This window comes from Salvia splendens, chromosome 4 (assembly GCF_004379255.2).
Source record: "Salvia splendens isolate huo1 chromosome 4, SspV2, whole genome shotgun sequence".
NCBI classification, from domain to species: Eukaryota; Viridiplantae; Streptophyta; class Magnoliopsida; order Lamiales; family Lamiaceae; genus Salvia; species Salvia splendens.
In genome coordinates this window covers 31,387,214-31,400,423 of record NC_056035.1, presented here as the reverse complement: position 1 = coordinate 31,400,423, position 13,210 = coordinate 31,387,214, and the positions used below count along the sequence as shown (strand labels likewise).

The following is a 13,210-nucleotide window of genomic DNA, read 5'->3' as shown; positions in this document are numbered from 1 at the left end:
TAAGGAAGTGAGAAAATATTTTTTTTATTAATTTTGAATTTTTCAGATTTTTTCGATTTTATTAAAAAAATAATAATAAAAAATGATAAATCAACGGGCCAATCAGAAGCTGCCACGTCGCCACCTCGTGCTCTTGCCGCTGGCACGGACGTGCTCTTAGCTAAGAGCACCACCCTGCCAGCGGCAGGGCGCATCAACGGACGAGCTCTGTCCTTGCCAGCGGCAAGGACGGCGGTGAGCATGCTGCTCACCGCTGCGGATGGTCTCATAAGCAACACCCAAACCTGGGAGCTGAGTAATTTTCCCATCCCAATATAAACTCACAAACACCATCAAACCTGCAAAATAAGTACGATAAACATCATATACTCTCAACCAAATTCAACAAAAAAATTTAACACCATTAACCCTAAATTAACACTATGAACCCTAAATCTATAATAACCAACTAAAATCGAAATTAAGGTTAAAATTTTACCTAATGAGAGTTAAAAGATGAATGGGAGCAGCTATATGTCGGATTCACTTCGATTTTCGTCGGGTAGATGAGGATTTCGCAGCTTATGGTGGTGCAGAGAGAGGTCGCGCCTGGGAGTGAGGAAGAGGCAGAATGCTGGGAGTGAGGAAGAGGGGCTTCTGCCTCGTAATTGCTCTCGCGTTATTCAAGTGAAACACGCGAATTGCTCTCGCGTGTATCAAGTGATACACGCTAATGCCTCTCGCGTGTATAATTTAAAACACGCTAATTCCTCTCGCGTGTTTAGTTAAAACACGCATGAACGAAACGCGTGTTTCATTTGATACACGCGAGAACCTCTCGCGTCTTTCCCCTCTCTGGAAACTTTTTTTTGGCGGGTACAAATGGCGGATACTACCTCCCATGAGGTCGTTTCGTGGAATTCGGCCTGCTAATCGACCGCCGACCGAATATAGTGAGTTGGGCAGCAATCGACGCTTCTTTTTTTTTTTTTTTGCAGCAGGTGCTGATCAGACCCCCGATCGCACTGTAAGAGGAGAATGATGTTTATATACAGTAAATAAAATGTTTATATTGATTATTCCAACAAATGATGAAAGGGACCATCTGAATGTCAACACTCTCGCCATCTCCTTGTTAAACTTCCGATTCCCTTCGGATTATCCCAATTCCTACCCTCAGTTCACCCTTCGCCGATGAATTCTGAATCCACCGGCCTCAATTTGTCCACCTCATTTTACTCTCTACTGTTTTACTGGTGACTCTTACCTACCTTTCTTTGTTTTTGGATTTTTTGTTTTTCTGAGTAAGTTTTCATGCTACTGATTTCACTATTTTCCGATGCCAAGAGAAGAGGAATGCAGAGCCAGGTAGTTTGTAGCGGGTGCCGGAGTCTTCTCATGTACCCGAGTGGGGCCACCAATGTGTGTTGCGCCGTTTGTAATTCCGTCACCACCATCCCTCCTCAAGGTTATTTCTGGATTTCCAATTTAGTATCCAATTCTGTTGTTGGAGCTTGGATGTGTGTGTGTGTGTGTGTAATGGGTAAGATAACTGAACAACCTAATCATGAACTAATTTGTAAATTGTAATTGATCCTAGATTTTCATTATATACGATAATGCTTCTCTCCGATTTTACGAATTGTGGTCTTGAATCTCATTTTCGTCCAAGTGTATAAATGGAAAATGATTTTAGCTTATTGAGGATGTTACAACTGGAATGTCCATCATTACTGGAGTACTTATTACGGAGAATATGGTTTGTCTTAGATTGCAGAAACCATACATTCAGCAAGAGAGAGTATGCAATGCCGAATATGTGGCATACAGCTGCAACGAATAGCCTGTAGTTCATAGTTTTCTAGTTATCAAGATTTTATCATCTTGTGATACATGGAGTATGTGCTTCTTTTATCTTGCCTCGAAACCTGGCCTGGTCTTCTTTTGCCTTCCAATTTTTATTTATCTCGATTCTAGTTAGCTCTGAAATAACAAAAGTTATGTAGAATATTGATGCCGTCTTATTGGAGCTCCTCTTTCCTTATGATTGGAAAAAACCTTAGCTGAGTATTTAACCATTAGTTATGTGGTGTTGGATGTGGTCTCCACCATTTCAAGTGTAAAGATAGATGCAAATAAATATGAGAACATCTAAACAATTATATTGGAATAATGATGTTTTCTTTACCACAAGTGTAAAGTTAGATGCAAAAAAATGAGAACATCTAAATAATTATATTGGAATGATGATGTTTTCTTTACCACTTTGGTTGTCGTTACTCAAAGGCAAGGCAATGATCAAGATGGAATTGCAGTTGCCTTTGCTGGTTCTTATGTAACAACAATACTCATCATGATTCATGCATGTTAAAATATTCAACAAAATATCTGATCTGGCTGCTACTCTTTTTTTGTGGGATTGGCTTTTGTTGATTTGAAGTGTCTTATTGGCCTGTTCCTTTTCAGATGAACTTAAAGTGCACAGCCTAACCTGGACTTTACACTTTCAATTTGACTTTGTTTAGGATTTCATAAAAGGCTGAGTTTCATATTGGTGCTTCTAAGTTTTAAATGAGACTTCAATTCCTTGCTACGAACATTGTATTTTTCAAAACCATATGTTTGATGTTAGAATATTATAAGAGCAGTCTATGATCCAATTTCTCTAGCTTGTGTACCCATATTCGTTTTAGGAAACACCATGATTCTTAGATTTCAATTTCAGTATGTGGTTACTATAATACTATTCTGGTGACTCGATGGTGGTTTCATGATTCCTGTTGTAGCAAATAACTAAGATGCTTAGTCGTGATGAACTTTACAATGTTGTATATTCAAATTTGGATATTGTTTGGGATATTTGCTACTCATCTACCTCATACTCAGGAATGGAAATGGCCCAACTGATATGTGGAGGCTGCAGTACGTTATTGATGTATACACGGGGTGCTACCAGTGTGAGATGTTCTTGCTGCCACACAGTAAACCTAGCACCAGGTAAAACAAATATGTTAATATGATAGTTGTCACTTGTCAGGTTTGTAGGTCAGTATCGTTGTGGTACTTGCTATGAGAAAGTTATTGTTTTTGAGTGCATGTTGCTTTTTTATATACTTGCTGATCAAGAGGTTATTAATTATTTAGTAAATATGATATTTTTCTTCTTTCTTTCAACCCAGTTACCCATTATCAGGAAACCACAAACACCCCCAACAAAAAAAAAGAGAGTATGATTTATCTCGGTAGCTTATCTTTTTTATGTCTTTCATTTACTTATATCCTAGTTAGATTATATGTATGGCCTTGGAATTGTATCTTAGGGTATTCATCAGGAATGTATATACTGCTAAAATTTTAGTGTGTATATACTGCTACAATTTTACATTGCTTTCAAAGTTTCAAACACACCTGCGGTCCCATAAGCAGGAAAGAATATAATGGAGGAATTGTCAGAATGCATTATTTAACATTTCAGTAACGGCAGTACATGATAATGTTACAATTTTAACATTACAAGTCTAATTTCACATCTTCTTGAGCCTTGAATGTGCATTTTCATATATATATTTGTTTGGGTTTTGACTGTCTTTTGGTTAGCACCTAATATCGCTCACATCAACTGTGGAAACTGTCATACAACACTCATGTATCCTTACGGTGCTCCATCTATCAAATGTGCCGTTTGTCAATATATCACGAATGTCAATGTAAGTATACTGCCATGATTATGTATTTATTGAAAGTCACCTCTTCTATTATTATCCTTGTTCTAGTCATACACAGAACCACCCAATGCAGCTATTCATATATTTAAGCATTCATTGTGGGTCTTATCGATAGACCACTTAGTGTCAGTCCTTTGTTGTGCTATTATCTCATTGATTCATGCTGGCAGATGGGAAATGTTAGGGTCCCACTTCCCATGCATAGGCCAGTCGGTCCTGCCTCTCCAGCACCGATGCCTTCTGGTTCAGCGGTTAGTCCTGATATTTGATCATGTCTTCCTAGAACCTGAGTGGTTAGGCATGCTTAACTAGTGAAAATTAATTATGATGGTATTTTTTAACATTGATTTCCTTTCCGTCTTATCTTAGTTTTTCTAATTATGGCTCAATGCAGCCATTACCCAATCCCCAGAGCCAAACTGTTGTTGTGGAAAATCCTATGTCTGTTGACAAGAGCGGGAAACTGGTACATCCATCGTTTGGCTTTTGTTGTTATCGTGTTCAACTCTTGGATCCAAAACCACTATTCTGAGAATAAAGTAAAATGTGCAGGTAAGCAATGTTGTTGTTGGCGTAACAACGGACAAAAAGTGAGGCTGCAAGAAACCTTGGCTGGACCACTGAACTATGTCACTAACCAGGGAGTCCTTTCACATTGTTGGCATTTTGGGTAATGTTGAAGAGTGTGCATATTTGGCGGGATTGTATGTTAATGGCGTTGCTGCTTCGCAGTCGGGTGCCTCTGTACTATTAAGATAACGTATGTGCAGATATAGTGTGTATGTAGACAGCAATCTATTTCATCTTTTGTGTGGATACACCTCCATTGGAGAGATCAAAAGGATTAATTTTTCATTATCATATTTGAGTTATTGAGTATATATTATGGTCTAAAGATAAACAACATTTTTTCTTGTTTTGTATTTTTTTCTTCCCTCTAAGTCACAGCGTGTGTCTTTATTTTTTCATGCTAATGATTTGAACAGATGGTTGTCAGATGATAGCCAAGGCACCAAATGCAACAGGCTGCTTGAGAGTGACTTTTCTCATCTAATCTCTCTTTCATGGGATTTGATGTCTCCAACACTGTATTTTACTCTAATTGTAAAGACTGATTTGTTTACTAATTTTTCATGTGTGTGTGTGCATCGAAATTCCAAGCTGCAATAAAATTGTCGCTGAGTGTGTTGACAGAGATGTGTTAAAAAAACAAGATTTTGAAGTCTTTTGACGCCCAAGGTAAATGATGATGCTAGTGCATTGTGGTTTGTTTGATTACATACCAGAATTTAGTATGTAAAATATTGATATTTATAGTACTGGTAGAAAAGAGTGACAGGGTACCTAACTAATAATGTGAAATGGATAATGTTTGTGTGCATGCAAATGCAATACATGGGAGATATGAATGTGTATGAAAAACAGAGTATTAAATGGGTAAAGGAGGAGGAGGAGATTGTACAGCTGGGTGTTGGGACTGTGAAATCCAGGCCAACCACCTCTTTACAACCCTCTCTCTCTCCTCCTTCCCCTTCCCTCCATTATTGCCCCTGTACCTACTCATCCCTGTTATTTCCGACACACTTCTCCCATTTATTACGGCGCTGCCACTCTCCCTTTCCAACAGCATCTCCGATTTCAGGTACAGCGACTCTGCCGCTTGCACGTCGCTCCACCGACGCAGCCTCTCCTCCTCCTCCTCCCCGCCGCCGGATATTATGATCCGGTGCTCTAGCCGATGCCGGTCTCCCTGCACCAGCAGCTGCCCGTCCTTCCTAGCAGTTTTCCGGCGGGAATTCCAGCTGTCCAGGGAGCCCCGCCCCCGGAGGAGATCACTGTCGGCGGCGGCGCCCCTCTCTCCCGCGGAGGAATGCCGCCCCGAGACCCTGGGGGGCGGGACGGGGGCAGCGCTGCTGCGCGGCGTGGGCAGAGGGGTGTGCAGCAGGACGTCCTCAGGGTCGACGCGGTAGCGACATAGCGGGCACGTGGAGTGGGCGTCGAGCCAGGTGTCAACGCACTCGACGTGGAAGGCGTGCTTGCACTTGGGGAGGAGGCGCAGGACCTCCTCGGGCTCGAACTTGTTCAGGCACACGGCGCATTCGAGGCCATCCTTGTGGCCGCGCAGCGACGAGAAGCGGAACATGGGGAGGGATTCGATGACCTTCCGATTGATCCCGGAGTCCCTCGTCGACGCCGGGTAGCCTCGGGAGGCACTGGCGTAGCTGCTCCCTTTGCAATGCCTCACATATAGAAGTAGCAAGAATGTAATTGAGAAAATAGTGGTGAGTACCCCCAGCGCCGCTGCGATCCCCGGCTTCAACGCAGGCGCCCTCGGCATTGGCAGGGGCGGGGGCGAGTTCCCGTCGGAGGCGGTGGTGAGGAAAGAATGATCGGAGAGAATGAAGAGAATGAGAAAAGTGAGTGGCATGTTAGTTGGTTGAGGAACAGAGCAGAGCAGAGCAGAGAAGAGAAGAGGAGGAGATTCTAGTACCAAAATACAAACAACAAAAGGACAAAGGCATCTAGCAGAATGGATCTAGTAGGGGGTGGGTTTTTGTGATGGATCACCTTCTTTCATGTGTGTTTGATTAGAGATGAGATGAGATGAAAATGGAGAAGAAGAAGAGGTGGTGTGAATGAATGTATAATAGAAGGTGTATGTAATAAGTAGAGTAGGCTAACATGTGAGACAGGGTTGGAATTGGTCTTTCCCATGTTTAGTAGTTTTCTTGGCACTGTTATGGTGGGATATTCTAGGTGTATCGACTACCAGGTATGCAAACTAGGCTCTACTAGTTTGTTACTCATTATATTTCAATTACTGTTTTTTCCTCTAAATGGGTATTCCAATTTTTATTGTGTTCCTTTCATTTAAGTTTTATTACTCCTTTCATCACATCGAAGATGACTTATTTTCCTTTTCAATTTATTTTACTCCATTTTTAAAAATTACACCCTTTTATCTCTATTTTATTCATTCATAGGTATTTTTTGGGAGGGAGTACTGTTTACAACTTTGTCAAAATTTATGATAAAATATTATATGTACTCTTATCATTCCAATACTAATGAGGGCTCAAACTTTTTTTTTCTTTCTTGGTATTCATTTTTTTTTATTATCTTGAAACGTTCAATGAGATAGAGAACTTGGAAACAACTAAGTATGAAGTTTGCATCGAGAAAACGAGTGTAATATACTATTCCATCTTTTTCATATTGGTTGAGTTATTTATCTATTTTAGAAAGTTTTAATATTATATTAATTGACTACTCTTGATAAAAAATCACTTAACATAATATTCTTAATCGGGGAAGGATCCTATGCGGTGGTGAAAATCACAGCACCACATGCTGTGTGCCAAAACGCAGATGTTTATGCATTAAACGGCAACAAACATTTTATATACTATTCCCTTAATCCATTTGATTCACTACTAATTATTTAATTCCCCACCGCCCATGCAAATTTATTCTTTAACTCATAGATATACATTTTGATTTTACATGCATAAAGATAAAGATGCGTACTGTATAATTCATAGGATTTCCTTTGTTATATTTTCCTCCGTATATTAAAATGTTTTTGCTAATCCTTTTAGTTAGTTATTTTATTAATTAAATTTATAGATTTTATTATTAAAAATATAAAAGTTGTTCCATGAAAAATATTACTACTACTACAAGAAAAAAAGTGAGTTGTTTCGTTAATATTTTTATTCTTTTTATGGAATATTTTTTTGTTTATTTAGTAAAAACACCTTAAATTCGTGGTTTGGCTAGTCATTTTAATTATAACTCATTTTTATAGTTGAATATAAAGTGTTTTCACTACATAAAAAATAATAATATTAAAGAAAAGAAGTAAATTTTTATTAAACAGAACAAACTTTTTTTCTTTTAATTTTTTCTATAGAATATATGTTATATTTTTAATAATAAAATTTATAAATTTATATTTTTTAAGTAATTAACTCATAACTAAAAGGACTGGCAAAGAAACAATTAGAAATCCTAATAGAGAATAAAAGGATTTAAAGCATCTTTAAAGTATTTATAAATAACATGTAAATGGATTAATGAATAAAGTTGTGTGGACGGTGGGGTTAAATGAACAATATATCACATGTTGCTGCGTTTAATGAACAAAATTCTGCGTTTTTGGCACAGCATGAAGTGCTGTGGTTTTCACCACTGTAGAGGATCCTTCTCTATTCTTAATCTCTGTGTCGAAAAGGAGCGCATAAAGACAAATGTAGGTTTTAATAATATATTTATATTTGATTTTAATCACAAAATATCTCATTGAATTTATTTTATTGTGAAAGAATGACTTTTCTTTTTAATTCAAATAAAAGACTTATGAATGTAGATATGTTTTTCCAATCGGAAATAGACGGGTATTCAACCTGAAAATAGATTGCAGAACATGAAAATTGAGAAACATGCACCCGACACCCATTCTTGATTCCTATATATGCCGTGAATTTTGTATGTAGCTTGTATTTGTAAGTTCTTGCATTTCCTACTTTAATGAGAATAAATTATTTATGTTGCATTATTTGTCTTTTGTTACCATCGTTGATTAAATTTACTAAAATAAGTAAATTGAACAAACAAGTCTTTCTTCTACATTGTTGAGGGTCGGTAGGATCTTTCATTAAGTACCTTGTAGAAGTGGGTAAACAATATTCACGACCTAGATAGATATGGACAATCTTTCGTGAATGGTTGCTATTGTCAATGATCACTTCCATATTCACAACTTAGATAGATGTGGACAATCTTTCGTGAATGGTTGCTATTGTCAATGATCACTTCCTATGTTTAATGAATGATGATAATTGAGTGTGATATATAACACTTAATTGAGTTCATTTTCCAATTTTAACAGGATCTCATAGTAGAAATTTGGACGCTTTGTTTTCATGCATGATTTTTTTTTCATTTTAATTACGCAGTTTATTTAAGATTAATTACAGTAAATTTTAATTTAATTATTTAATTTCCTTTTACTTAATTATGTAATTTTTAAATTTTCATTTATTTAGTTTAATTTATATGACAGAAAATATTTAATATTAGATATACGGTTCGGGCGATTAACCGCGAAACCATAATCGGCAGTTACCGGTCTGAATCGGGACCGTGAGATTTAAATGGACCGAAACCATCACTTTTGGAACCGTGGGACGGTTCAGGTTCCAAAATTTTGAAACCGAAACCGTGCCGGAACCGTGAAAAACCGTCGGAAAACCATGAAACTGAACCGGAATCACAAAAACTGCCGAAAATTCGTAAAATACTGTCGGTCCGAAACCAAAACCGAATCGGCGGTTCCGAAACCGCGGACATCTCTAACCATAGGTATGATATGATTTGTGATGTTATAGTTAGTTGTGCGACAATCAGGAGATGTGATGTAGCAAAATCAAATAATCTTGAATACAAACTAATAGAGGAGATTGGAAAAAAAATTGGGGGGCGGAGAATAAATCATGTTTGGCATTTCTCCTGAGTGGGCCAAACTTTGAATCTAGCAATTGGTCACTTCACTATTACAACTTCATATTGATGTGTGTGTTACACATTAGATCTAACATTATAAGGGGTGCATCTACATTATGTGAATGAATTGACATATATATTTGAAATAAATTATTGGTATGCAAGAGACATTTGACCCCATAACTGACCAATACAATAATAAAACACTACCTTTCAAATATAAAATGCCTTGAGTTATACATGTGACTGCTCACTGCTATAACGATGCAAAACAAAAAAAATAGGTAAGTTCAAACTCCAAATCATTCTAAAAGATTTTATAAGTAACTGGCATCAAAATTAGACGTGGACTTACTTTAATTTCTTATGATAGTATCCAATTTTTACTTTAATTTCTTATGATAGTATCCAATTTAACTTTCGGTGTGCGACATAGTAGTATTTAATTAATTGTTATCTTCTCTGGATTATAAAATAATCATAAAAATATCGTCAAATATATTAAAGTGTGAGGGTATCTGATGAAAGTTGAAGCGAAGTTGCTACTAACATTTCATCTTAAAATGATTGATTGCATATTTAAGTAATGTAATAATAATCCATTATTTTTTTTAATACAATCGGATAGAAATGATTTTATGTCAGGAAATTACCATTGAATCAATGAATATACATGTTATTTCAAGAGATAAAAAAAATCCATGAAGAGAACTTTGAGTAAAGTCACAAAATGTAATTTCTTTATAACACGTGATTCACTTGTTGGACGCGTGAGTGGACGAGAATATATTGTTAGCTTAGCAGAATAGTGAGCTATATTGCATGTATATTTTTGGTGGTGCAATTCTAAACATAAGAGCATCTCTAACGGTGCTCGCGCTGAAGGACCGCGTCTGTGCCGACGGCGCGGCACCCTGTTGTCAGCCGCTGCACTCTTGCCTACGGCACGGACGTGCTCGATACATCGAGCACGTCCGTGCCGCTGAGCAGGGCGATGTGGCAGCACTCCATTCCGTTGGCATTTTTCATTTTTAAAAAATCGAATTTTAATTTAAAAATTATTAAAAAAATATTTTTCCACTTCCCAATAAATTATATCCATTTTCTCACCATTTTTAATTTATTTTTTAATTTTTTCCCCAAAATTCACATTTTTCATCTATAAATACCCTCGTTTCCACACAAAATTTTTTACACTACACAATACAATTCTCATCTAAATTCTCTCATCAATTCTCAATCTTTCACTTCACTCTTGCAAAAAAAAATATTCGGCTCTGGTGATCACCCCTCCGGCTCCCGTGGTTGGAACCATGAACGGTTCCCTAGTCCGGAAACGGAATTCTCTCCCCCTCCTCTAACCCAAGGTTCTCAAATTCCGGGTGGCTACCGTCCTTACCCGGTGGACGAGCAAGATGCCCCCGATGGGCGATACGGATGGGCACCCGAACAAGAATCGGGAGGGAGCGGCGACTCCCAAACTCCTCCTATTCCTCCTCCTCGTAGCACTCGTGTCATGGGTCGTGGCGGCGATCCTCACGTCCGCACCCAGTACACTCTGAGGGAGATGGATATCATGTTCAAAGCTTATTTGGAAATCTCCGAAGATCCGGAGGTTGGCACGAACCAAACCGGGGATAGGTTTTGGTTCCGCGTCTCTCGTTGGTACAATGCCACCCGACCGGAGGGAACCATCGAGCGCAATAAGAGTATGGTGCACAATGCCATCTTCAGAGCCAACGAAGAAATCCAAAAGTTTCAGGGGATTTACCTCCAGTAACAGGAGTCGGCGAGGAGCTGCAAGAGCGAGCTCGACATCATCAGTGCCTCCATGGCGACCTACCAATCTTGTTATTACAAAGCATTCAAGTACCTCAGCGCTTGGCAGGAGATGCGTACGCATTCGAAGTATAGGGGAGGCTTATCATCCTCCTCCAGCTCCTCCAACAAACGGTCTAGGTCGTTATCCGACGTCAGCTCGGATGATGTGGCTAGCCAGCTTGCCGCAGCTAACTTGGGTAGCCCCGACGCCGACCCGAGTAGTTCCTAACGACGGCCGCAAGGAAGAAAATAGGCGGAGGCCAACCACTGTCGCGCAACTGCCGCTCCCGCTCTAGCTCCTGCTCCCTTTGCTCCACCTTAACCGTCCACCCACTCGTTGTGGACCCTTTTGGCTCAACACAATATGGCCAATATGTCGCACATGTCTCCCGAGCAACTCGATGCACATTATGCAATGATACGAGGTCTCTGAAAAATATTTGGGATAAAATAGTCTTCCACGAAGGTATTTTAAGTATGTAATTTTTAATTTGTAGGATTTTAATTATGTAAGTTTTATTTTTTAGGATTTTAAGTATGCAATTTTTAATTTGTAGGATTTTAATTATGTAATTTTTATTTTTTAGGATTTTAAGTATGTAATTTTTATTTTTTAGGATTTAAGTATGTAATTTTTATTTTTAATGTGTTTTTATATTATAGAAATGTTTTTAGTAATTGAAGTATTTAAATTAAATAATGAAATGGTGGGACCCTTGAGTATGTCCTTGCGGAAGATAATGGATGAAGGTGTTGTGTTCTTAGGGAAGAGCGTGGAGTAAAAAATTAATAAATGTGGGGCCGGGCCCACAACCATACTCTTGCGGGGGTGGATCCCCTGCGGTGCATACTCACAAAACAATTTTTTAATCATAAAAAAAAATATTTTTTTTATTACCCCTGTGTGCACAGCACAGCAGGGGATCCAAATCCTACTCTTGCCAAATAGCATGGTTGGGGATGCATCTTTCATACCAAACGTATGTATTAATTTTAAATGTATTTATTTAGTGGGTCTTTGTGTGAAAAATTGGGGAGACTGATACGTTTATTATTTATATATCTTTCATATCTTGCATTATTATTTAGTTGCATTATTTAGTTAGATATTTAGGGAGTGCATATCTTTTTCATATCTTTTATCTTGCTCATTAAGTTAGTATCCACTATCATAAATAGTGGACATTGTTATTCATTTCATTTAATCAAGAAATATCAATTATCCTTCTATTTTATTTTCAAGCTTTTATTTCAATTCCGTTTTGTTCTTGGAGCTGATCCCGGGGAAAGCCCGTGACGTCCACCTTTATCCTTCCGTCGTCGATCTCTCGTCGACGTCGAAACCTTGTTAAGGGAGAACACCCTTAACAATTGGTGCTTTCATTGTCGTACTTATGGCTCGTTACACCACCGAGGATATCGTTTCCCTATGGGAACGGATGACAGCTTTCTGCAATAGATTAAACATGAGATTGGACGCGATGGACGAACTTGAGCAGCACATATATCAACCCCCGCACCATCCGATCAGAGAGTTAGATCAACAACCATCATATCCATATCCACAGGATGTGCGACTCCACCCACAACACCATCCCTACCAAGCCCGTCAGCCCACTTCCTGGGACCCGTCATGGCGGCGCCAGGAAACTGTCTATCAGCAACCATCGAACACGTATGGTTGGAATCATGATCCGACTGCAGGAACCCCTAATTTGTCTTGGGATCCGCCGCCATTGATCCAGCCACCGCAACCGGTCCAACCACGGTGTGCAACCTGCTGCTGGGACCCTCCGGGCAGCCGCAATCAACCAGGTTTATCACCTTGTGAACAGCCGCCTTGTAACTTTGAACCAGCGCCCCATGGTCCGGAACCGTACTACACTCTGCCGGGGCAACAAGACCGTATGTGGAGCTACCGTCTGGATCGCTCGAGCCTCCCACCGCTGCCAATAATCAAGTCGTCGTCGTGTTGGGGGCCACCAGGACAACACAATCACTTCGGACTTCCACAATTTAATTTGCATCAATCGTCGCCGCTGCCACCACTTCGGATAGAAGATTTGCCTCCGATTGAGTTGATAGACAAGGAGGATGGCTCCATTGAGGATGAATTTGATTATTCCACCGAGAAGATTCTTGATTCTTCTGCTGGTTTTTGTGGAGTTGAAAAGGCTGCG

At 39.1% G+C, this 13,210-nt stretch overlaps 2 protein-coding genes across 3 annotated transcripts; one reads left to right on the top strand and one right to left on the bottom strand.

Annotated features, from left to right (window-relative positions):
- The first annotated feature begins 995 nt into the window (after positions 1–995).
- On the top strand, positions 996–4,562 carry LOC121799445 (protein LSD1-like). Of its 2 annotated transcripts, none has more exons than XM_042198813.1 (7): positions 996–1,235; positions 1,327–1,447; positions 2,866–2,976; positions 3,577–3,686; positions 3,875–3,955; positions 4,099–4,170; positions 4,257–4,562. In XM_042198813.1, exons 2-7 carry the CDS (start codon positions 1,336–1,338, stop codon positions 4,296–4,298), a joined length of 528 nt encoding a protein of 175 aa, XP_042054747.1. In that variant the 5' UTR covers positions 996–1,235; positions 1,327–1,335; the 3' UTR covers positions 4,299–4,562. The 2 variants fall into 2 exon arrangements, with proteins under 2 accessions (XP_042054747.1, XP_042054748.1); XM_042198814.1 differs by having other exon boundaries at positions 997–1,235; positions 1,332–1,447.
- Positions 4,563–4,992: 430 nt separating this feature from the next.
- LOC121799444 (RING-H2 finger protein ATL43) lies at positions 4,993–6,559 on the bottom strand. Its single transcript, XM_042198812.1, has one exon. The coding sequence runs from the start codon at positions 6,130–6,132 to the stop codon at positions 5,134–5,136; it is 999 nt and encodes a 332-aa protein (XP_042054746.1). The 5' UTR covers positions 6,133–6,559; the 3' UTR covers positions 4,993–5,133.
- Positions 6,560–13,210: the final 6,651 nt, after the last annotated feature.